This window comes from Wasmannia auropunctata, unplaced genomic scaffold, assembly GCF_000956235.1.
Source record: "Wasmannia auropunctata unplaced genomic scaffold, wasmannia.A_1.0 LD335713.1, whole genome shotgun sequence".
NCBI lineage: Eukaryota > Metazoa > Arthropoda > Insecta > Hymenoptera > Formicidae > Wasmannia > Wasmannia auropunctata.
In genome coordinates, this window is record NW_012027177.1 from 20,826 (window position 1) to 46,532 (window position 25,707).

General features: G+C 39.4%; 3 protein-coding genes across 4 annotated transcripts; all 3 read right to left on the reverse strand.

Annotated features, from left to right (window-relative positions):
- Positions 1–55: 55 nt before the first annotated feature.
- On the reverse strand, positions 56–2,425 carry LOC105456308. Its single transcript, XM_011700253.1, has 5 exons — positions 1,669–2,425; positions 953–1,439; positions 656–868; positions 478–566; positions 56–101 (listed from the first exon to the last, which is right to left on the reverse strand). Exons 2-5 carry the CDS (start codon positions 1,409–1,411, stop codon positions 71–73), a joined length of 792 nt encoding a protein of 263 aa, XP_011698555.1. The 5' UTR covers positions 1,412–1,439; positions 1,669–2,425; the 3' UTR covers positions 56–70.
- Positions 2,426–2,565: 140 nt separating this feature from the next.
- Positions 2,566–7,702, reverse strand: LOC105456309 (peroxisomal membrane protein PMP34). 2 transcript variants are annotated; one of them, XM_011700255.1, is made up of 9 exons: positions 7,176–7,702; positions 6,440–6,716; positions 6,261–6,321; positions 5,047–5,113; positions 4,635–4,783; positions 4,063–4,170; positions 3,066–3,313; positions 2,889–2,956; positions 2,566–2,744 (listed from the first exon to the last, which is right to left on the reverse strand). In XM_011700255.1, exons 2-9 carry the CDS (start codon positions 6,512–6,514, stop codon positions 2,600–2,602), a joined length of 921 nt encoding a protein of 306 aa, XP_011698557.1. In that variant the 5' UTR covers positions 6,515–6,716; positions 7,176–7,702; the 3' UTR covers positions 2,566–2,599. The 2 variants fall into 2 exon arrangements, with proteins under 2 accessions (XP_011698557.1, XP_011698556.1); XM_011700254.1 differs by having other exon boundaries at positions 6,440–6,719.
- Positions 7,703–10,762: 3,060 nt separating this feature from the next.
- On the reverse strand, positions 10,763–24,158 carry LOC105456310 (GTP-binding protein Rhes). The gene is made up of 5 exons (XM_011700258.1): positions 23,877–24,158; positions 20,911–21,068; positions 14,664–14,850; positions 14,064–14,274; positions 10,763–13,763 (listed from the first exon to the last, which is right to left on the reverse strand). The coding sequence occupies exons 1-5, from the start codon at positions 24,011–24,013 to the stop codon at positions 13,545–13,547; spliced, it is 912 nt and encodes a 303-aa protein (XP_011698560.1). The 5' UTR covers positions 24,014–24,158; the 3' UTR covers positions 10,763–13,544.
- Between the last annotated feature and the right edge of the window lie 1,549 nt (positions 24,159–25,707).

Sequence of the window (25,707 nt, forward strand, 5' to 3'; positions counted from 1 at the left end):
AATCATTAGCAAGAGAATATATTCTCAAACTCTTGAGTGCGAATCGAGTCGTTACTCTGCTATATTTAAATCAATCAGTCTGTTTTTTTTCAATGACAAGTCTAAATTAAAGCAAGATACTGCACTGTACTCTTATTATTCTATTATTAATCTTTGTTTTCTAATTTTGAGAGTTCTTTTGTAATTATAAATTATTTAATTATATTGTAAATTATACAAGAAAGCTATCGTATTATTTATTATACCAATAGACTAAAAATTAATCTAATAAAATAAGTAGAATAAAAATATCAGAAATAAATAATTATTTGAAAATATATTTATTAATGTTTATAACCAAAAATTAAATAAAAACAAATTATTTAGTGGCCATTAATTTTTTGTGTTTAATAGAGATTTAAATATAATTGTTAAATATAATTGTTATTCATTGTTACAATTATCTTGCATATAAAAATTTTTATTTTACTCACGTACTCAAATATTAATTTTTCATCTTTAATGTCTACGGGTGATTTTAAATCCTCGGAAAACTTTAATTTATTCCTGACTGACAATTTTGCACTCTGTTAATTAAAATAATTTAACGATGTATGTATTAAAATAAAAATATATATGAACAGTCTAATCGAATAAATAAATATATATAATTTACCGGATGAATGCAAGAGGCTTCACATATAGAGAGAAAGGAATTCGGTTTTAGGCGTGGAATTTTACTAGTCTTATTTTGAGAGATGCACCATATTATATCTTTATCAGTTTTACTAAAATTTTCTCGAAATACATCGGTAGTTTTATTTGCAATATTGTTGACATTTTCTGCAATTTCTGATTCCTTTTGAATATTTCTCGAATGCGCTAAATCCTTCCAAACATATCACAGATTAATATAATTTCAGAGTTAGTTAATTTAAAGTAAATTTAAAGTATAAATTGTGTCAGAATGAACTTGATTAAGTGACGTTTGGCGATTCGAAGTTACATCGTCGCTATTTTTCATTCCATAATTTTCAACGTCTCGAATAATTTCTGAGAAAGGTGTCGATTCTTTTTCTGCAATCTCAGCAAAGTCGCAGATTGACGGTCGAATTTGTGCGATCTCCTTTGCTTGTTTTTTCGATTTAAAAACAATACTTCTTTTTTTAGTAATCACACCGACTTGCCCGCGAACGTAAAGGTTTCTTTTCTTGGTCGGCGCCGACAATTTGTCACTCAGCTCCGACCAACTCACGTTCTGCGTGTTATTATCGATTTTTGAGTCTTTCAGAATGTCGGGCCGATCGATAGCTGCCTCGTAATCGTAGACAGGCGTTTTCGGCTCTGGTTTACATTTTGCAACAACCGTTGATTTAATCGATTTTCTATTGACCACATTGTCGCATGTATTGCGGCGCGGCGATGGATTCATCGTGTCTCCAGCATGACTAATGCTATAACTAAATTTTTATTATCGTTATCTTTTACTTATTTATGTACCTCTTTATATATAATAGTTTATTAGAAATAATAATGATTTAACAAATTAGAGTCTAGTAATATTGAAATTAATTATATAAATGTATAATTATGTATCCATTTCAATTCATTAATAGGAATATTCTCGTATTTGAGAATCATTATTAACACGAATATCTCGTTCGCAAAGAAAATTCAATGCACTCTTACGTTTCTATTTTCAACGATAAAAATGCACGTGCCTTGTTTCACTTGCAGCAAATACTTCCTTGGAAGTTACGGATTTGCAATCGTTAGACCGCACTTGACTCTTCGACGACTTGCGTATTTTAAGTTTGGTCAAAAGTTTTAATACTGCCTCGAATCGTTTGCGATCGATCTTGAGGGAGTTTTCGCGACGCGCGGTGACATTTACATATTTCGCAACGACTTCGTCTCGCTGTCCATCGTTTACTTTATGCGTTCGCAGAAGCGGCGTCACCAAGTGATTCAATTTATACCGAAATTGCGGCCGAAAGCTTCGCTGTGATTTTTGTGAACTCGCCAGAATCTCATACGAGTATCACACAAGGTTACATTTTTCTTGGGTATTTCTAGAAAATCTAACGCTCGAATAGCCGTTTCTTATTGACGTTATTAGATTCAATAAATTTATGCGTTTTGATCACAGACATCTATATACTATACACAATAATATCTATACAATAAATGTCTGTAGATTCAATGTCAATTCGATAATCGAAATATTTTGATTGTATTTTGTTTAATTAATTCGATATGTTCTGAAATATACTGATAGTATCACAGATTTCTACATATTCTGTAGAAATCTGTGGATAGTATATATTACAAAATTTATAATTCGCTTTATCTAAAATGAAGTATGTCCAATAAATGTAACAAAATTGTAAAATATCCATTAAAAATATGGTAAACATTGAAAAAAAGTAACATTAACTAGATTAATTAAATTAATTCTTTTAAACACAAGATTATCGTATAATATACAATAAATTCAATTCCATTTTATATTTTGTCCATGAACTTATATAAAGAATATATATGCGTGGGAATGTATAAAATTTGATTTAAGATTCGAGACTCAAGTACGTTTCGTAATAATGTTATTGGGAATGCATCGTTATCTGAGATGGGGTTTATGCAAAAGTATTCGGAAAACAAATCGTGCGATTTTCTCGTAAGCCAGGAACATCAAAGCGGCAGTGAGGACAGTCTGTAAAAGTTTGGCCTCCATCCCTTTATACAAGCCACTTAATCCTTGCTTCCTGCGTACAAAAATTACGTTATACTTACAGTATAAAACTTTTTTAGAGATTGCAACGACGAAAAATAAGTACAAATAAAATAAGTATATAATTAAAATAAGTACGTATATTCATATAGTATTATCCACTATTATGTATACTTACTTCAGAATGTAAAACAATATTTGCAACGTGCCTGCGTCTGGAGGTAGATTAGGATATTTGTCCCCATGCTGAAATCACAACGATTTAGCGATTAAATATCGCGCGATACTTTCTACTTGAATTTATTTATTTATTTTTTTTCACAAACAGACTAAGAACGTCAATGATATTCGTTACCCTTAATTTCGTTTGCACAAGCTGCAAAGGATATGTTATCGACGTGGCAACCGCTTTCGCTATCGCTCCAATAATAAAGAATACCCATGCCGGTGGTTGGACACCGTCAAGAGATGCGATGACTCTTCTCTTAATACTCTCGTACGTCATAAATTGGATGGCCGGGTTCGCGACGAGCATGAGACTCGGCATCGTTCCCGCCCACAGCTTTCTCAAACCTTCGTACTTCCATATGTGCACGAGACCGTCTGTGAAACACGACATTAGAAAGTGGCAACCTAACAATTAAGATTGATTTAACTCCGCGTTCGAAAATAAATCTTCGATTTAGGAAATTATTAATTTCGAAATTAAATTTGTGTATTCAAATTGTTTAAAGATTATGTAAAATAATTATTTCCTCTAATGAATCTCCAAAAATTGTTTGTCGCAATTTTCAAGAACTTATTACCTGGCAGATACGCTGTTTATACGATTTTCGAACATACTAATCATTCGTCGCTCAAGGTTATTTTTATGTTAATTGGCATATATGTAAAATGGGTGATTACATTTTTTTATGATAATGAGAAATAAGAAAAAAAATGACTTCTTTAAGTATATTATTGATAATATATTCAGTTCATGAATTCATAATTTATTATATCTACGTGTGATTTATTTATTCGCGATAACGCAATGTCATGCGCGCTTATTAATTATCACAATTTTATTGCTTTAAATGATAAAGCAAATGAGTGACATGTGAAGCAAAGCGTATTTCTACGAATGCACATGTTGACACGTACGGTGCATGTATTATGTACAATAGAGGATATGTATATATGCGATGCATTAATATCGTTACGTTCAATATGCAGTACTGTTTGACATTTAAATAGAGCGTGATTGGAATCGCCAATGTTGAAGATACAGAAGTAATCAAAAATAAAAGTCATTACCTATCATCTAAAATGATAGCTCGTGAACGATTTTCGTACGAAAATGAGATACGTACCGCATAGAGTAGTGTATTCGTTGTTATTCCGTTCTGGAGTGAGTCCTCTCATCTTCAATCTCGTGTTTACAACCCACAGGGGTGTCGTGGTGAGGACATTGATAACACCTGATACAAACACGCACAGATATAAGAATGTCTTAAGAGTTTATCAATGTTACACGTAGCAAAATTCTTCCACTTAATTGGAGTATATATGTTTTTGAAAAAATATTTAATTAAACGCGTGCTTCTCTCTTGTCAATTTGTTAATTCTTCAATACAATCTAATCTCTCAATATTATTAATACGTTTACGTATCTTCGTAACTAAAGCTCTTATCAAAATTCTTCTTAGTTAAATAAAATATATACCTCAGATAAATCGAGAAATATAATTCCAATTGTATTAGTTATCTTATTTTGATTATTTTCTATCTTTTTCCAATCGCTTGTGACTAAACAACTTTCACAGCGCTCCGATTATTTGCGAAGAATTGCGAAGAATTATTTGCTTGCGAATTTGGATTTTACTACGCTAAACACATGTGTTATTATAGGTTGACGAGAGTCATTCCGTTGAGAAAACGGTACCAGCGACTGACGCGAGGAGCAAGTCGCTGCCGGCCGTTTGACTTCTTTTGCCTCTCAGCTCCTTCAAGCCGTGGAACGTGTAGAAATAAATGAAATTACTCGCGCACAGGCTCTGCAGAACGGGGACGACACCTCTGTACAGGGTGTACCTTGAAAAGACGGACAACAGTTAAGTGTATGCGCACATTTTAAAAATATATGGATAACGCGGAATAAATAACTTCTTATCCACGTCTTTGTGCTATAGAATCTGTTTACCAAGAAGAAACTGGTTTCTCAATATATGTTTGTCGTAGCTCGTAATACAAACGCGTTTCATTCATTTGTGCGTGGTAAGAAGAGGGGAGGGAGGGGCGGAGGGGGGGGGGAATGAAGGTTTGAGAAAGCACAATATTTGACAAAGCATACGTACGGTCCTTCTTTCGCAACGAGTTCTCGTATGGTCGCCAAAGTACCTTTCGATTGACGTCCTTCTTCCACTGTAAGCAGAAGAACAGGTTCGTTAAAGAGGATTATTGAATGAGCGATGAAAGTTGTGTGTGAATAATTACAATGAGAAATAAATGCGTGCCACAACTTTTGACAACATGAGCTAGTGCCGTTTTTTTTTACGTGATTTTTCATGGATCGCTGTAATTCATGATCAATTCAATTCACTTATCATTCACACTGTTATTTTCTACGCGTCGTTATAAGATTTACAAAGGAAAACTTATTGCCCTTATTGTTACGCAAATTTCTAAAATATATAATATTATATACATATTATACATTTTAACGTTTGAAATAATAATGAAAATATTTTTACAGTATTTTTAATATTAACACGAAATATATGTTTTATAATAATATATATATTCTGCATGTTAAGTCCAGTTGATAGGCAACCAACAATTCGCTTTATATCCGGCTTTATAAGATTCTACTTATAATTTATTTTATATGTATTTTGATGTATGCGTGTCAATTTTAATATATGTTTTATGCATGCGTGTCCCCTAATTTTCTTTTTTTGAAAATGTTTTGTACGACACACACACACACACACAGAATCATAAATGTTAAACTATACAAATACTATAAATGTTAAACTATACAAAAACTATAAATGTTAAACTATACAATTTTACTTAGTTAAACTTCTATTTTGCATTTTGACATAAATTTCAGATTTTTTTTACATACATAAAACTCGCTTTACGTACGTTTCAAAAAAAATTATTCGCTGCTTTGTCTCTCATATAAAATTCAACACGGAAATTATGTGTCAATTCATGAGACGTTCAAATGCATTATTTAAATGAATGTCTGCATGAATAAAAAAATGAAGCTATAAAACATATGCTTGAATAGTGTAAAGCATCGATTGAAATAGCAATGAGATATACTGCATGCATTTTGCAGTTTAATGTTATCGGTGTTGCGCAAGCGTTAATGGTAACGAAGATCATGACAATAAAGTATAGCGGAGGATATTGTCCGGGAGTGACATCGCGTTTAATGAGATTGAAGGCTTGCTTGCCGATGCCTCCGTTTCAATGCGCCGCGGAGGAAACGAGCGGCATAATTGATTTGTCACGTTATCCGACATTACGCGGATATGTGACGGCTCGGCGCTTGGCTTACATTGTAAACGGCTTCGCACGGTATCTAAGGGATAAAAGGCTGCCATCGCGACCACACTACCCTGAAAATGTCGAAATGTCAAAGTTATTCCACGGCATTGCGGGGAGGGGGCGGGGGGAGAGCGCGGGCGGGAGGTAAAGCACGTGTAAGATTTCTCGACGTGTTAAATGTAAACTCACCGCCGCGCCGGATATCGCGTGCACCAGCGTGTCGTACGTAAGGATGTTTCTTCCATTATGCCCGCCGCCACTCATTTTTATACGGTGCTTCCCAAGGCGAGTTATATCGGTCTTGCGAATTGTGTAACACGACACGACCGCGACGGTCGACTCGCTATCTCAAGAAGCAATTCGCAATATCGTAGTAGGAAATGCGATTCAAACCACATTGCAATGACACGTCATCGCGAAATCGATTTAACGATGCTCATAAAAACGCTCTTCTTGTGAGGCAATCCTTCTGAAAAAGAAGCATACCAGATGAGTTTAAATACATAAAAAAAAGACAGGCATCTCTTCTAAAGTTGAATATGTGATGTTTCAAATTAGAAAATTGTTTTTAAAATTTCTATAAAAATATTTATTCTATAAAATTTGATTGCGTAATAAAAATATTTAGAAAAATATTAAATACAAAACTATTAATTTTAATAGCTAATGGAACGATTTTTATATTTTAAGTAAGATATTTTTTTCATCTTCTGATATATTATCATTTTTCTTTTAAATTCGACGAAGAAAAATATTTTTAAAATATTCAGTAACTCTTTAATTGTTTTTATTTAATTTCTTTCTTATCTACTTCCAATAAAATCAATTCCTGCTTTCAAAAATTATATACGAGTACGTGATTCTAATAAAACAATCAATTTACTGAGTCTCCTCGAAATACGACGAATATTTTCGTCGCAGTTACCTTATCAAGCTCGTGGATTTGACACAAATGTAAGTAGATCATCTCCAGTCCTCCATCGTACCTTTACACCGTCTCGTTGCGTTTACTTTAAGTTAGCTCTGTAAATTTCGCGTCGAGAGTTAGCCGCGGCGGCGCGGATCCCACTCGTGTTTCGAGTACGCGAGATACCAGAAACGAGCGGCTGTCTACTCCATGCGCGGACGCTCGCTACGTGACGGACGGATGCACTGACACTACTGTGTAATTCCGCGGCGGCGGTGCTTATATAAGAGGAAGACCATGACACGCACGTTCGTAACGCTGGCCTTCCCTGCGGGCTCGCGCTTGGTTTACGACTGCCCGTCGGGTCCGCTCGTAACTCGCGTAAGCGTACGTCGCGTGCGTTATCTCCGTACCGAAATGGAAAGGAAAAAAAAAACCGGGGAAACGGTGTTATCGATTATCGCACGGCCACGCTACCACCAGCGTTCTGCTGTCCATTCACGTTTTGACTCGTACTCCAGCGAGATGTATTTTCGTCGCGGTCAGCAGGCGCGTGTAATGGCCAACACGCTTGCGCTCTCGTAACGCGTGGTTCTATATAGGAGGTCGATGCCGGGTAAACGGCGTGCATGCGCGTTGGCGAGGGAGGGTGATTGCCTGGCGGGTTTAGCAATTCAATCCCCCTCCCGCTGCGCCGCGCGAAACGGGGGAAAAGGGTCACAAACGAGATCTCGAAACGCGGAAATTGCGCGAAAATACGCGCTGCCTTCTCGAAACGCGACGCTCTGTTTGTGCCCCCAAATGCTTATTAACCTGGATTTCAGCATTCTTACGTAATCCGCAGTCACGTCGTAAAACGCGGTGGAAAATTAATCAAGCGCGAAAATTGCGCGAAAATACGCGCTGCTCGTTCGAAGTGCCACGCTTTGAATTTCAAATGTATCAATCTCAGATCTCACATTACTCGTGCAACATGCGATATATCAAAGAATCATAAAAAGTTAAAGCAAGTTATTTATATTTATATGAATTGTAATGCACTTTTTTTGATCGCGATAATTTGTATCTTAGATGCATGTATGCATGTATACTTATTTATGTCTTAATAGCTCATTAATATTTTTTAATATCTCAAAGTGGCTTTTTGTGTCATTTAATTATTTAACTGTTATTCCAATAAATGGGGAAATATATTAATATATATTCTATGTTATACGTCACACGTATATTAATATATACGAATATTAATTACGCGCAGTCGTATTAGCAATTTTGTTAATAGAAAATTAGTAATTAATAGCGTATTACGTATTAGGTATTGAAAAGCGAGATTTTTACTATTCCCGCGTTTTCCATGTCCCTCTAACTGCACTTTTAAAACGCCGCTTGTAAAGATAAGAAATGTTCACTTTACGCTTAAGTAATATTTTCAATATTCTAATATCAGATTCTTCCGTAATAACAGTCTTCCGAGGAAAACGGCGCTGCGTCTCGCATAAAAACACGCGCGGGATAGAATTTTAAAACCAATATCGCCTTAACTACGTACGTACGTTGCAAAGATGCAAATTGTATGACGTATAGAGACCTCCAGTGTGTGTCGCGCGGCGTCCGGAATTCTCCAAGTTCCCTCTCGTCAGAGTTTAATTAAACATTCCACGACAGTGGAATGTGCACGTATAGTGCATTTACGCCCTTCTCCTAAACCGAAACCGCTGTCAATGTGTGTGGCGATGGCTCTCTTTTTTTCTTTTTTCTTTCGAACATCCCGCGAGCCGTAAATCGTTTTTCGTGTGGCGTAAATTTTAGATCGCAGAGGTTGAACAGCCGTCTTAAAACTCACACCGAAAGTCTCCCGCGGGAAATTTTCATACATGATACATGTCGCAAGTAAAATTAATATTTATGCTTATGCCTGTCTATTTATCCTCCTCCGAGAGGTTTCAGGTTAGCTGAAACTATATTCGCTAAGACAAATCGTGAGTGAAGCAAGATGAGAAAGTGGACGATGAATAACGTAAAATTAAGACCTGAATTTTAAAAAGGAGTCTTAAAGTCCTTTATTAAGGTCTTAAGAAAATTAGGACCTTAATTAATTGAAGACCTGACGGCAACAGTGAGTTTACTACCCATATTTCGTAAAAACGGAGAGAATGAACTCTCAAGTTAAAGTGATGGGAAAATTACGTTTATTTGCGTAGCGCTACAAAAACTCTCTCATATTACCGGCGCATGTCCCAAGAGTTTATTTCGAGTTGCAGATTCTGAACAACAAATTTACACCATCAACATCACATGTTTGGCCACGCTGTGGATCAACATTGTTGTCGTATAAGGTCTTTAATTGCATATCGATCGTGAACTTTAGAGATCAGTTTGCTTCACCGAAGTGTTGATTTTCTGGTTTGCGAAATATGTGCACTATATAATTGCGTAACGAGAATTATAATTATCGTAGTTCGAAAGTGTACCACAAAATAGCTACTTATCTCGAAAGTGTAATTATTTCGGAGAAAAACGTAAAATTCAAAGTAAATTAAAAGTAAGTTAAAAGTTTGCTAAAGAGCCTTGAAGAGGTAAATAATTTTACGTACGGAGTACGCATAAAAAATATAAGCTATTAAGTTTTATCAAGCTAAAAGAAGATCCTAGCGTACTTATAAACGCCGTATTTTTAACCACGGCTACCTCTCGGGCATATCTATATTTCTGTGAGTCGTCGCTTTCAATCGGACAACGAAAACTCATTCACGTCCCTTTGTTTCAGTTTTTATTGAACTCAAAACTTGTATTAGTTTTCGAGTAACAAAGTGATTTTCTATGGCTTTTAATATCATCGAGTAACGCGTATTGATTCTGTCTTATTGAAAAAAAAAAAAACCCCCCCGGAGAACGCACGAGAGACGCAAAAGGTCAATATTAATTACGAAAGTACATTTCCCATTTTCCAAATGTCAATCATGTCGATTAAACATCGCGTCAATTAAACATCAATTAAACGCCGATTAAACGTCAAATAAACTTTTAATTAAATATCTAGTGCGTTTTCTAGTCAAGTTTTATTGTTTTGCTTGTAACCACGAGACCGAAAGTGTGCTTCCTCCTCCCCCTCCTTCCCCTTCCTCCCCTCCGCCGTTGAAATTGCTTCAATGGAGGTTTTCCCGAAAATTTAATGAGACGCGCGCATGAGACCCGTATCGCATTCATCTCGTTATACGAGCGACTATTTCTATCCCACCCGTATCGAAGCGCGATTAATATCTGAGAAAATTCAACTAACGAGTTATCGATCAAACCAATAAGATAGAGTACTTCGCCGGAGGGGGAAAGGGCGGGAGGGAGGGGGGGAGGAGGGGGGAAGTGATAATCGACAAATCGCAGCCCGCGGCGCTAATCACGGAAATCTGGTTTAAGCCAATTTCTCGCCCGGGGCGATCGGGACGAGCGATTTCTCGTCCCGTGAATCGCCGAAGTGGCTCCGGGGGGGTGGTGCGAAAAACGTTCGGTACCGCGGGTATTTCAATATCCGCCGTCGGTCGTTTCGGGAGCCGCGGGTGGTGAGGTAGTACGGCTACAGCTAGCAAGAGAGAATCGTGCGAGGACGAGTGTGGAGAAAATGTCATTTATTCGATACAAAATGCGAACATGATTGCGCATGTCGTAACTAACCATTTCTGTTTTTCCTTTTTTTTTTTTGTTTTTTTTGCTTATCTTTACCACTCGATCGCAACGATATACATACGCACGCTCCGCCGAACGAAGCTGCGCGCTTGTTTTCGGCTTTCGGAGTCGGCTTTACGGGCTGCCTAATTGGTCAAATCGATTGTACCTTAGAGAGTAAGCTATAGCCGAGTCTACGGGAAGAGAAAGAATGCCTGTCCACATCTCGAATACTCACACGCATACACACATACACGCACAGAGAGATCTACGTGCCTATATTTTATCGTCCGGATGAGTCGTGTAACAATAAGAAAAAGTATAGGGTAACTCCGATATATATACGCCGCGCGGGGATTTATGCCGCAGAAGTCAGGAAAAAATGGAAGAAGTGAAAGTAATTTTCTCGCAACCACTCTGTTACATACCTTTATGTTATATTAGTATTGTGTTATGATTTCAGAGTTTTTTACTGTTAATATTTATAAAATTATTGTATATTAAATCGATTTATCACTATAATAAGCGCGCGTAACCATAAATTATAACCTATACATAAAATGATTATTTATTGTAGGAAATATAAAAGGCTTCGTAATTATTTTGTGGTGCATAAGTGTAGAGGAATTGTAAAGGATAGAGTATAGCAAAATACAAGTGCTCAGATTATTTGTATATTTTTTGAGTCATTCATTTCACCCGTGAGTGTAGCCCTACAACCCACCCATATTTTTATACGACAAAAATGCATGGGTTTAAAGAATTTATTTCTTTTAATATAAAAAATAAATATTTTGAATTCCTAATATTTTTTTTCATTCAGTAGTAGACAGTCTAAAGTTTTTACTGATATATAGTTCATTTACCTTAATTACCATAATTAATAATAATTAACTAACCTGATAAATTAAGTTTTTAATAGGTGCGGCGTATATTTTACCGTAATTACCCTATCTCTGTAAAACCGCAGGCGGATAAATTTTACAAGATTTCAACAAGATCTCACTCGCTTGAGAAAAGCTTCTGCTTAATCGGAATCAATGTTATACTCACTCCGTGTTTATCACGTAATTTCACAGAAGAAAAGCTAAAACTGCGTGAGGAAATAAATCGTTAACATTGCGGACACGCGGGAACTTTCGAATTAAAATCTATATGTACATTATATTTTCTTTTTAACCTGATTATACATTGGCAAATTGCATGCATATACGCAATCCGATAAACGCACGATAATTTTGCGCGCGCCCGCCGCGATGCATTTCAACAAGTTTCGAGATGGTGCGTGGAAAAGGAGGCCGAGATATCCGGAAATATCGATAATTGATTTCGCGCACGCATGCGGTGCCGTATAACGTGCGAGTCCCCGCGCCGTTAACAATGCGGTCTCCTCGTCGGTCGCGCGCGTCGAAAGCGGCAAACCGGAGCAAACCGGGCGAATTGGACGGCGAGAGATGTGCCGTGAAAGTAATGATATCAATTTGCGGGCTATTTATATATCCTGTATATATATATAACGAAGGTCGATATAATACATTCATGTATGCGCGCGGGAAGGAACGGCGCATTATACCGCGCGGTCTCAAATATATTCGTTCCTTCGGAGTCGAGTGCTATTAATGGAATTACAACGCTCTAGATCTCGTGCGGAAGTATAAACGTCGCTCCTTCGCGTGATGAGTCCCGCGGAGCTCGGAGTATAAGGCTACGATGGGCGCAGTTAACTAATCCGGTAAAAAGCTTTCTCACCGCGCGTTACGCAATCTCTCTCTCTCTCTCTCTCTCATTACACCAGATACAACGCTGACTTGACTCTCGACCTCTCTCTCGCTCACCGATCACACGCAAATCGATCTATGTACTCCCCCGCCGAGGATTCCTTTGTTGACAATTTCGATAAAAATTTGTTACAAGAGGAATTACATGAACGCTGCCGTTCTCGTGCGATTAGCATCGCTCTCGCTGCTACCGGAGAGCCCCCCTTTCCCCCTTTGATCGAATGTCAAACGATCTCCGCCCTCGTGTTTAGTCGAGGTATCGATTTCCCGTTTAACGTTTGATCGACAACGATTAATTAACGTAACGGCTTACCTCTCTCTCTTTCTCTCTCTCTCTCATACACACACATACATTCTCTCTCCCTCTCTCTCTCTCTCTTTCTCTCGCTCGGTCGCATCTTAAGTTAATTATACATGTTACCTTCGGGACATTACGCTAAAGCTATATTCCATTAATTAATTAAGGCGAGTAGCGTGGTCGGTTTAAATATGATTTCCCCTTGGCGATCTTCGTTCGCGAGTTACTCGCTTCGCTCCGTCTTCGCGGTGAAGTCTGACAATTGTAAACCTGGAAGTTTCGACCGCGTGATTCACACTATTTACAGTAGGTGTAAGGTTTCCGTTTGGACAAATTTAGTTATCCCTATTTTTCTCGTCTCGCTGAAGACGCTACATATTATGTAGTATAAAAAGAAATAACTTTATTAAAGATTTTAAATAAGCGATAGCGAACATATCAATTATAAGTAACAATTTAATATCAGCGGAGAATACGATCGTATAAAAATACCTCGTGCGATCGTACAGTAAAATTGCAACAATCAAAGCTACGAATGTGTGTTATGATGACAAACAATAACACTCGTTTCCGAAGATCGCACTCAAACGCGTTATCATATTTCCAGAGATTTTTGTCCGCGTGCGCGTGTGAGAATCAGTTTGCAATGTATCACTGTATCGAGCAGGCCTTCCTGGACTCCGTTCTTCCCGTTCTAAGCGTGATCCTGGATCCTGGCGTATTGTTCTCGTTCCCGGCCGCGAGCGAGCACGTCTTCGTCCGCATGATCATCAGGTCCGTCCTTATGCTGGGACGGCGCACGTTCGGCGCCACGACGCCGCAAGCGTCGCTCAGCCGGCGCTTTATACTGAGGGTGGCTTTGTGTCGCGGCTGGAAAAAAAAAAAACAAAAGCGCTGTATACGCTTTTCAGAGGCCTTTTTCGGAGAGCCGATATCGGTCCCTCGACCGATCGCGATAGGTAATCCCTCGTTTAATCGATCGCGATGCGACTCCGGGACGGAACAACATCGCCGTCGTTCCACTCTTTGTCGGGCTCTAATCGGATTTTCCGCGATCGGATTTCAATTACAGAAACGACTGATCAATTTCGAGAAAGTTGCACTGCAATGAGTTTTATTATACTTTACACTCCGTTGAACGCTAATACTATGAAGATATTATTACCGTACCTGCGACGGCGGTAACATTGTCGGCGAGCCAAAGGTGAGCGGTACTTTTCTATGATGATTCGGAGCCATCTCGAGCGGTAGACCGGCCACTACGAATAGCTGATAAAAAAGTTCGTCCACGTGATAGTTCCGCTTCGCGGAGGCCTCCACGAAAATGCAGCACTCGTCCTGGCTCACGCAGTATTGCTCGGCCTCCTCCACCGTGACCGTTCTGCAGCGAAGGCGGGAGACTCTTATCAGTAAAATAATTATGTGACCCATGGTTCACCTTCACCCTTCTACTAATGTAGATTAGCTTTAACCTTCGCAGGTTTAACTTACTCCTTATCTTTCTCTATAGTTCTAGAAATTAGAAAAAGATAAAGAGTATAAGTCAAGCCGAGATTAAAGTTGACCCAGGTATAGCAAGCGGATGTCATTTGTCATCGCTTGGCGGTCATTTTTTTGTGACTTTGCCGCCATTTTTCGTCGAAATGACAAGAAATAACAGTCAGTTCGCTACCTGGGAATCTAAATTGATAGAAATGAACGTCAAAGACGTACAAAGGCTCCGGGGTTGTTTCGGGGATCAAGGGATCAAGAGCAAAAAAGGAAACGTACTTTACATCTTTATCACATTTGTTCCCCACGATGACCATAGGGACCTTCAGACTGTAGTGAGCCCTCCTGCTCTTCGTGGCACTTTGGGTCGCGCTCACCTTAGTCTCGAGAATCGCCTCTCTCAGCCTGATGGCCTCCTCGAAGGACTCTCGACAGTCCATGCTGAACACCACGACGAAGAGGTCCCCTGCGGAAATCGGTTTATCGATGTCTCGATACTGCAGGTTTGTTCCTGGGTCGTTGTATTCTCGATCGCGCGGTGTATTTATCCTCAAAACGCTGAATTGTTGAATATTAACGTCACGAATAAACACACGCGTCGAACGAATTAAAGTACATATTTTTCTCGGGCGAGTTTACGTAAACGGTTTTTCCGCGGCACGTGTGCGCGCGCCAGCACGATTTCAAATTTTCGACCCTTTCTCTCCTTTCTCTCGCTCTCGCTCTCGCTCTCGCTCGCTCGCTCGCTCACACGCCCATTTCTCGCCCCCTATTATGCGACATCGGTTGCAATTATTCCGCACCGCGGACGGAACTCCGCTACACGCCATTGCATACGGACTAATTATAACGGTCACGCGAGTCACATGCGCGACACACACGCGTGTGCTATACGGATTATGAATATTTATCCTGACGGATTTATTTCCATGACGGAGGCGCGGCCCGTACGTGTATAAATCCGCACCCTGACGACATGGCAGAAAAAGAGAGAAAGAGAGAGAAAGAGAGAGAGAGAGAGTATATAGCGTAATGATTCCGGGGTCTCGTGTCCTATGTGCGCCGTTGTGTTACTCGCTTGTGTTTCCGACAAAAACGCGCCGCGAACAAAAGGGCGAGTAGGATCAACCGGCTGTTCTCGTGGACGGACAAAAAGGCTCGTCCAATGGGAAACTCGGCGCGAGTCGAGCGTATAGAACATAAGCACGGTAATAACGTCGCTTTGCCAACACGCCGCTCCACTTGGTTTTATTATCGCGTATCCTCTCGCTAAAAGATGCCGCTAAGTGTCGCATATAATAATAAACGTTGCCGTTAAATGTGCGTTAATGGTGCCTAACAGAGCCTAAAGAGACCACACACGGCTCATTCTCGTTTCGCCGCATCAGGAATTTATCATTATCGTTATTATTAACATATTATTATTATTATGCATTTAGTAATTATAATTACTAATTGACGATGTATAATAATTATTATACATCATTATACGCCATTAATAATTTCGTCACTTTTATTCTTCTTATATTAATTTTGCGCGAAGCGCGGCAGCGTATAGCTTGAAATGTACAAATTCGTACGTATATATCCCTCTAATTATCGATCTGGTGACACAAAAAGATATATGTCAGTCTCGCGTGTGAACTTCGCGACTTCTCTTTTTTTTCTATCAAGATATATATCTATATTACATAATTGACTCACGAAAATTGTAAACACTCGCCGCGGCGCACAGTTAAACATGTAAAATTTAATTAAACCTCACGAGATATATTCGTGAGTTCGCTTATCACTCTTAATCATGTATCGCCAAAAATTAGAGTTACACTTTGAAATATAAACCCTACGTAATTAAATGTTAATTAACAAATTGAGGGACGTAAGTATATCCCTTAAGTGTACGTACCGCAAAAATTGGAGGTATACACGGAATCTTTTAATCAATCGTCTTGTCATTTGATCAAGGACTTGCCAAACACTGGCGGTATATTTTTACCGCTGAGTACCTCGTATTTATAAATACGCAGAATTTTGTACCTTGTATTATATACATGAGATACATACGCAAAGTTTTATACCTCGTATTATGTACACGAGGTACGAACCCGGAGTCTTGTACCTCCAAAAGAAAAGTATCGCGAATTTAGATGCAGTACCACCAATTGTATCGCCAAATTTATTATTACCTCGTATATTCCGTACCTCGTGCTAATGTACCGTGAAAAATACCTCCTTTTAGTGTGTAACTCGAAATGTCAATTCCATGTTCAAAAAAATATAATACCTCAAATTTAAAGGTACTAGGCGATACATGATTAAGAGTATAGAGATACCGCTTGTCCGAAAATCCGTAACAAAGTTTATTTTCCTCACAAATATAATTTCAAAATTTCAAAGGTCCAATTTAGTTCACCCGGTCTAATTCATTTACAATTAGTTCCTTCCGCGCTTAGGTATCGCCGAGGAGAACTTCTTAGGAAAGAGAGAGATCCGACCTTCGTATTTCGAAAATCTCGTCCCTTCGTGGCTACTCTACATGCGGAGCGCCGCGAGACCATCTTATTCCCCGGCGAAACACGCCCAGGCAGGGGCGATTTCATCCCGCGGCCGCGAGATGAAAATATATGTATGTCAGCCATTATGCCGCGAAGTTCGCGTCTTTGGTTTCGTGTCGAAAGGAATTCTCTCTCTCTCTCTCTCTGTCTCTCTCTCTCTCTCTCTCTCTCTCTTCTCGCAACAGCGGAGAGCGCCCCGTCCGGGGGAGACTCATTGTCTTCGAATCGGGGTCATATCGCGTTCCTCCCGTATTCAAGCGTATTCCGACAACGCATTCGCGGCTCGCGGAAACCTTTTTTTTTTCTTCGCGCTCGCGACGCGTCGTGTCGATCTTTTAAGGCTACAGGCGAGGTGATCGCGTTCGCAAAAAAGTGACGACGTCTCTTTTTATTGTACACATTATTCACCGTAACGTCACAAACGGCAGGAAAATCGAGAAACAAGTGCGAATATGAATTTATAATCACGCACATGAGAGAAACAGATTTTTTTACGTGAACGTCACTGATGTATGCGACGGTCACGTGAAAAAAGAAGCGCGAACGCCCGCTCGCGGAGCGAGCATTGTTATGCCGCGCGAAATGTTTTCGGCAATCGGCCGACGAGTCTATGAATTATTAAGAGATCTCGGTGGAGCCCGTCGAGAGAAAAATGCGAGGAGGAGGAGGGGTGGAGCGGAAAACGGCGAAGCCGTGACTCGTTCCGTCGAATGCGCGGAATTTCCGACGGCACGGAGCCCGCGCGCTCTGGGCGGAATACAAAACTAAACGCGCCGCGATGAAATTCCCATCGACGCTGGCTCTCTTGATTTCCGCACACGCGGGACGGCAATTTAAAAATTCTTCGGATTTACGTGTCTAATTTTACCGTGCGCACCTACGTGAGGTGAACTTCACTGGCAACACGACGCGACGATACATCGCCGTTTCCCCGGCGGCGCGGCGCGACGTGTGCATGTAGTGCAATAACTGAGAGGCGAGTATCGGCTCTGTCCGATGCAATTTGTGCAACTCCGCTTAAAACAGCGAATCGGGGCGGCGAGATCCCCGGAGCAAACTGCTGCCACTGAAACTTTTGGATCGCGTAAATTTCGAGGAGTATTATTAAAACATGTTTTTTTTTACAGGTTTATATGAAATTATTAAATATCTCTTCTCTGTCGCATAAAATATTTTTGCGTGAACGTTTTTCAAAATAAAATTGCCAGACGAATCTTGCTGCCTTCTAAAAGTGATTCAGCGGAATCATCACTGATTTTCAGGGTACAACTGTGATAAACGGTAACCCAAACGCAGATGTATCTGCTATATAAAATATACGTAAATATACTTATTTAACATCTATGTTACATCTCATTGTCAGTTATATTCGGTGTTTGCTGGGGAGTGATTTCAATATTGTTTCAGAATGATAATATACTGATTCAAACAATGAATATCATTGAAAGGCAGTGAATTTCACTGTCAAATGGTATTGAGAACTGAAATTCACTGTCTTTCAATGATAGGTATTCATTGTTTGAATGAGTACATTATCACTGAAACGATATTGAAATCAATCACTGTTTATCGCAGTTGTGAGTGTACTGAAAATCAGTGATGATTCCACTGACTCACTCTTAGCGAGCGTGCGAATGCGACTAGCAATATAATAAAATCAAAGGAACTAGGAAACTTTTGGTGCATTTAACACACTTATTAAAATTTTTAAATGCAGACTCGATTTTTTTGTCCCAGATGAGCGCGCCAAGTTGTCCAGTAATTTACAATTGTCTTGCCGGATAGTGTCGTTTTGGGAATTGCACACACTATGCATAGATCATAACTTAGATTACGTTTCGCGGTCAACGTGACGTTTGTATACAGGATGTCCAAAAATTCGCGAATCAAAATGTCATGGCAAGAATGTCTTCGAAAAATTAAGTAAAAAAGTTATTTGTAAATTTTTATTCTAAGCAATAGTTCTTGAGATATAAGGGTTTTAATTTCGCCAATTATAGATTAGTACCTACTCGCGTGAAGTGCGCGACCATTAACCCTACGACGCGCTCATGAACGTGTTTCCGTTTAATCGTAATCTATATAATTGGCTAAATTTAAACTCTTATATCTCAACAACTACTGCTTAAATTAAAAATTTACAAATAACTTTTTTACTTAATTTTTCGAAGACTTTCTTACTATATTTTCGCGAATTTCGGGACACTCTGTATATGTACATGTGTCCAAGCACGTAAATATGTATTTTCAGGTGGCAGGGCCTCTGTGTCTTGGCAATAATACCGCGTTACTGTAATGCAATTGTATCGCGCATCCGACAGCGTGGTGCGATATCAGGTTATCGGGTACAGGTGGCAACGCGACTCGACGAGGGACGAGGGACGAGCTGGGTCTACTACGTGCAAAATCAGCGGAGCACAAAACGGTCTCGTGTGTTGCCGCAGGGGCAAGGCTACCGGGTGGCGAAGAAAAGGGAAAGTGGGCGAAATTGAGTTATCGAGTAAACGTACCCCCCTTTCCTCCCCGCCACTCCCCACCCCTTCCTGCCCGTCATACGTTTTCACGAGCACAACGGGTTCTTTCGATAGAGGTATATTGGCAACTTATCACCGCCCCATCCCTCATTCCACGGTCCCCGACTCGTTGAATATCCCATTTTCGTTTAACACATTGAATATTGTGCAGACGGTGATTGGCTTGCGGTGTAATACCTACTGTCACTCTAATATACAGGCGAAATGCAATCAATCTTAGTACTTAGGGGATTATACATACCGTATTACAGACAGCGCCAATTAACGGAGCCCCGAATAGACAAAGTAGACACTGAGGTTGTCGCCAATGTCAGTTTACATTATACTGTTATCGAAATGAGGAAAGTGGAAAATAATCGAGGAGAAAAGAAAAGAGTTGTGATTCGAAAAACGCAACGCTATTCTCCGTCATTCAGTTCTCTAATGAAATAATTTTTAAAACTAACTTTTGGCAAAGTATACTTTAAACGACCCTTTAACAAAATACTTTAAACAGAACGCGACACAAAGAAGACGTAAACAGACGAGATAAACGATTGAAGCAGCTGCTTTTTTTTTTTGTCTTTGTGGATTCAATTTCGACCATTTAACTCTTTAATCTGTTGGGAAATTGGATTTTTTTACCGTAAACGTCGGACGTGCAATTCTCGCTTAGACATTTTGCGAAATTAATTGAAACCACGTGATATATAATACTTCGTGTAATTTCGTATTCGAACATCGTTGAAATTCCGGTAACAGTCGACACTCACCCCGGGCAGTCTCCCGCAAACTTTCCCCCATGCCAGAACATACAGTATCGTTGTCGAGGATGTGAGATTTCGCCGAAAGTCGCTGAAACTCTCGCGAAACGCGAATCCGACAACAGAAACGCTCGCTTTTCTCGCCGCAGCGCGCAGTATCGACATGGTTCCGGACCGTTTTTTTTTCTCCGCCGTGTCGAAGAGAGTTTCGAAAGGAGGATATTAGGATAAAAGCACGATGTTAATCTTTAGACGAGCGCCGTTTCGTAACGTACCGACTGCAGCGCAGTTCTCTCGAAAGAACGCTTAAAGATTTACGAAACTATATTCACCGGTGGAGAAAAAAAGCTTCAGTACCTTTACGACTCTTTTTTTTTTCCATCTATATCCACCGCGGTCTAACATGCTCTCATATAAAATGCACCGCGGTGCATTTGCAACACGTCACGCGCAATTTTTTATCTGCTCGTACAAGAGTCAAATATCCATTAATTCCAGCTCGAATCGCGAGTTTTCGCCGCGATAAAAAACGGGATGTCGCTGCCGAGAAATTAAATTTTTATATTCAATGGAAATGCGCGCGAATGTACTTTCCTTTTTTTCCCCCTTTTCGTCGCGGTATCTTGAATGGCGATGTCTACTTGAAACGCGGAGCGGCGCATTTCTCCGGGGAGAGGCGAGCCGATGGACTTACCCGTCAGGAAGGACAATCGTCGCATCGCCGGAAACGGATGGTTACCGCTTGTATCTAGGAGATCAAGCTGATGAACCTCGCCTCTGATCCTGTAGAGTTTCCTGTGAAAGTCTTCTATCGTCGGCGTGTAACTCTCCTCGAATTTGTTGAACAGAAATCTGAAACGTGACCGACGTGGCAACGATTTTTATCCGCGTGGACGCTTCATTATTTTGATCTTCGTCTTTTCTTTTGTAATTTCTCTTTCGTCTTTCGAGTTTTAAATTTTAATGCCGTTTCCAAAAATCTTTCACATGTCGATTAATAGAATAGAATTTAATTTATTTAAATGGAATAGAATGACATAGAATTTGATAATTCTATCACTCTTAATCATGTATCGCTAAAAATTGAAGGTACACGTTGAAATATAAACCCTACGTAATTACGAGGGACATAAGTATATCCCTTAAATATGTACCGCCAAAAATTGGAGGTACACGAAATCTCTTTTAATCAATTGTCTTGTCATTTGATCAAGGACTTGCCAAACACTGGCGGTACATTTTTACCGCTGAATACCTCGTATTTATAAATACGAGGTACATACGCAATACTTTGTACCTCGTATTATATACACGAGGTACGCAAAATTTTGTACCTCGTATTATGTACACGAGGTACGAACTCGGAGCTTTGTACCTCCAAAAGAAAAGTATCGCGAATTCAGATGCAGTACCTCCAGAATGCAGAAACAGCAGGAGAGCAGTACCTCCAATTGTATCGCCAAAATTATTACTTTGTATTCTGTATCTCGTGCTAATGTACGAAAAATACCTCCTTTTGGTGTGTAACTCGAAATGTCATTTCCATGTTCAAAAAAAAATATAAAATACCTCGAATTTGGAGATAATAGGCGATACATGATTAAGAGTGTACGTACACTGTTGGAAAATTTGTGTCACATTTAACACATTTCACATGTCCCAAACGGTCCACTTAAATTTTTGTGTTAATTTAACATAAGATGAATATATTAGGAAGTAACACAAATATTATGTTAAAAAATTAACACAAAAAATGTAACACTGGCACAATTTTTAAGCAAACTGTGGAAGCATGTTTTTCCAATAAAATTAACATTTATGGTATGTTAAATTTTATTCACGTATGTTTAGAATTTACGTTTTAAAATACATTATTTTTACGTTATTTGTTCATTTACTCATGAATTGTGTTATTTTGACATTAAGAAATATTGAATATCAAATTAATACAAGATATTTAAATAACATAATCACATTATGTTAAATTAACACTCGAATATGTTAAAAATGTCAACACAAAATTTTAACAAACAAGTGGACCGTTTCTATACATAAATACAACATATTTTTTACTGTGTATCACAGACAATTTAAAAAAGAAAGGTTTAAAGAGCATCTCCAGAATTTAATTATGTAAATAAAAGTTTGCCAAATAGATACGGGCTCGACGAATGGGAACGGTAAACACGGAATTATGTAATCGTAGCACCGAGTGTTTGAAGAGTCACGTTTGTGGACGAGAGAATAAGCGTCTGCCACGATTTTTGAAATGGGCTCGTTAGCGATCGCTATCTACGCACGCATTGGCAAAAAATTCGCTTAGCATGCAGGGGAAAAGGGGCGGGCTCACGTAATTGCGGTCAATTTAGGATAGTCGACATAACTTCGCGTCGCGTCGCGTAGCACCGCGAATTTTCGTCATTTCGACAGGAAACCACCACGTTAATCGACGCGCAATATCGGGGCAGCGCGGCGCGGAGGGATTTTATCGTCTCCTTAATAACTCGCGTCCGCAACTCTCTGGTTTTATTTGACGACGGGGGAAAGAAATATGATTAGGTCGCAATTTTAACAGATCGATCCAATTTCGGGAGGGATTACGTTTTTGTTCCCCGCGGGAACACGTGGCGGCGACGGCGGCGGCGGCGGCGGCGGCGGCCACGTTTTTTTCGATATCCTATCGCACGATGGCAGGTTACGTAACAATAGAAAACACAATAATACGGCGGCGTAATGGTGGGCCGGCAGTACGGTTCAAAGATTAATTGAATGACATTGTTTCGCACTATTAGTAATCGATCTGTGAAAGAGAGCACGACGGAGAGAATTTAGGGAGACCGAACGGTACGTGGGGAGGCGTGAGGAATATTAAAACAGGACGCGCACCGCGGAGGAAGGTGTATCGGATCGGCAAAGATTCTAATGGGAAAGTTGAGCCCAAATAAAAGTTGAAGATAAATAAAGCAAAGGGATCAAAATTTCTGTACCCAGTTTCTATCTGTACAAATTAAATTTGGGTGATGTGTATAACTAAATTTAATAAATGTAAAGAAATAATGTAGTATCGTGCACTGTTGGAAAATTTGTGTTATATTTAACACATTTCACACGTCTCAAACGGTTCACTTAAAATTTAACATAAGATGAATATGTTAGAAAGTAACACAAATATTATATTAAAAAATGGGCACAAAAAATGTAACACTGACATAATTTGTAAGCAGTAAAAGCACATTTTTTTCAATAAAATTTATGATATGTCAAATTAACATGTATTTTATTTATGTTACAATTAACGTTTCAAAACACATTTTATGTTGTTTGTTTACTCATAAATTGTGCTATTTTGATACTAAGAAATTTTGAATATCAATTTAACACAAAATATTTAAACAACATAATCACATTATATTAAATCATCACTCAAATATGTTAAAAATGTCAACACAAAATTTTAACGGAGAACTTGAGTGGTTTCTAACATAAATACAAAACGTCTTTTACTGTGTATATTTACAGAAAACAATAATTACGACGAAAAGACGCTATAATAGAGAATCGGGTAAAATCGATGAGTGAAATAATTGGTAAATAATGGAGGGAAGAGCGCGCGCTTTGAAGCGTTGTGAATGCCGCGGTTTGCCGATTTCGGGCGTTTACCGTGCTACAATGGCGGTCTTTCCGACCCGGGCACTGCCGAGCATGACGAGACGGTAGCAGTTGCGCGGCGGCGGTTTGCAGGCGTCCTCCTGCGACGAGGTGGACGCGGGGCTCGGGCTGACGGGCATAGCGAGCATTCCATCCTCCGGGCCCGAGGGACCCTGACCCTCCACCAGCTCGGGCTCGGCTTTTGCTCCTCGCCGTCCGCGAGCGTTGATCCGATGCTCGGCGGGCTCGTCGGTTGCACTTCCGCTTCTGCAGAGCCTCTGCACGCAGCACAGAAGTCGGCCGCACGCCTCCAGCTGCGCGGAATTACATCGTACGTGAATGCGACATTAAACCCTTAAATCCCCGTAGCACTTTGGCCGCTAGTCCCCGAGGGACACGACGTACCTCGAAGTTGTAGGTATGTCGAAATTCCCGCACTCTCTCATCTAATTAATCGAAATGAGATGGAGTCTGGCACGAAAATAACACGTACTCCATGCGACTTGTATCGCGTTATACATAATAATTAAATAGTTGCTTCTTAATTGCAGTATCTATCCTATAAATTTGTTTTTAAACCATATATAAAGATTTGAAATATTCTTTGGAGAAATATGCAATGTGAAAACGTTAGCTATAACGGTGGTACAAAAAAAATATTTTAATTATAAAGGAATTAGAGTTGTTTGCGCCTCTGGTTTTCAACGTGAATTTCGACAGATCATTTACATTTTGTATAGAATTTCGATAGGGTATCTCTCGCGAGACTCGCATCAAATTTCGGGAAAGCCCACGGATTTTGCCCGTGAACATTTATGTTTGTGAATTTAACAAAACATTACGCAATTATTTGCAACTCGACAAACGATATATCCTCCTGTATTTTCAAGCTTGAATCTTTCAATAAATAAAAAGATGACAACCATGTCCAGACATGCAGACGACGACGTCGCATGTATTACCGAGGAATCGTGAAGTGCAAGAAGAATGGGATATCCGAGATCCAGGCATGAACGCATCGGAACACGAATCCCCGATTGGATTTTCTTGAATTGATTCGTGGCGGAAGACTTCGGCAAAAATACTTTTATTAAAGCGGCGAGGAAGAATAAAGAGAAGAGAGGCGAATGCTCCAGACACATTTCAGTGTGCAATGCGCGAGCACTCTTGAATATTTCCCTTGCTTTTCCAATGTTAGAACATCCGGAAGTTGCTCGCAACGACAATGGATGGAAAAAGTTTATTTTTCCGGAGATTAAGAGAATACGAAACGCGGCCCGTAGAACGTGGCGCTCAGTGCCGGCATTTATATATACATATATTTTTTGTTTTTTTTTTTTCAATACAATCTCCATAATTATGCAATTCCCCGATAAGTCCCCCGTTGAATGTTGCACACTCGATATTCACATATTTTGTACCACATATTTTACGAAGTTTAACGAGAATGCTTGTCATATTGACGAAAAAGCTTAAAGGAAGGTGTACGAAAATAAACGCGGGGAACTTCGCGCGGGCGGAGGATATAGGTATCATGGGAATTGGAGGGCTCAGGTTCCTCAAATATGTTCAGGAATATTTTAAGATAAATTTGAAATGCTTTACGCATCCTCTCGGCTCGCTCGCTGCATAACACACGCGAAAAATACATGCACAAGTCTCCTGCGTATAATTCATTTAATTGAAAAATATTTGTTTGCGTCTACCTCGCATTGCTTTTCCTTTTAATTTAAATAGCGTGTTTTTATTTAAAGTGCAATAATAAAAGAATGAGAAAAAAGAGATCGTAATAACTGCCATATCCATGTAATCAACCATTTCGTTAAAAAGAGACTGCGAGGGG

Excerpts from the sequence above, each read along its gene's own strand:
- LOC105456308 (XM_011700253.1), bottom strand. The coding sequence starts at position 1,411 with ATGAATCCATCGCCGCGCCGCAATACATGCGACAATGTGGTCAATAGA. Across the intron at positions 869-952 it reads GCCAAACGTCACTTAATCAA|GATTTAGCGCATTCGAGAAA; the intron begins GTTCATTCTGAC and ends TATGTTTGGAAG. Across the intron at positions 102-477 it reads GATGAAAAATTAATATTTGA|ACTTGTCATTGAAAAAAAAC; the intron begins GTACGTGAGTAA and ends GCTTTAATTTAG.
- LOC105456309 (XM_011700255.1), bottom strand. The coding sequence starts at position 6,514 with ATGAGTGGCGGCGGGCATAATGGAAGAAACATCCTTACGTACGACACG. Across the intron at positions 5,114-6,260 it reads CGTGCGAAGCCGTTTACAAT|TGGAAGAAGGACGTCAATCG; the intron begins GTAAGCCAAGCG and ends TTCTGCTTACAG. Across the intron at positions 2,745-2,888 it reads ATATTGTTTTACATTCTGAA|GAAGCAAGGATTAAGTGGCT; the intron begins GTAAGTATACAT and ends TTTTGTACGCAG.
- LOC105456310 (XM_011700258.1), bottom strand. The coding sequence starts at position 24,013 with ATGCTCGCTATGCCCGTCAGCCCGAGCCCCGCGTCCACCTCGTCGCAG. Across the intron at positions 14,851-20,910 it reads ACGATTGTCCTTCCTGACGG|GGGACCTCTTCGTCGTGGTG; the intron begins GTAAGTCCATCG and ends CGATTTCCGCAG. Across the intron at positions 13,764-14,063 it reads CAATGTTACCGCCGTCGCAG|CCGCGACACAAAGCCACCCT; the intron begins GTACGGTAATAA and ends TTTTTTTTCCAG.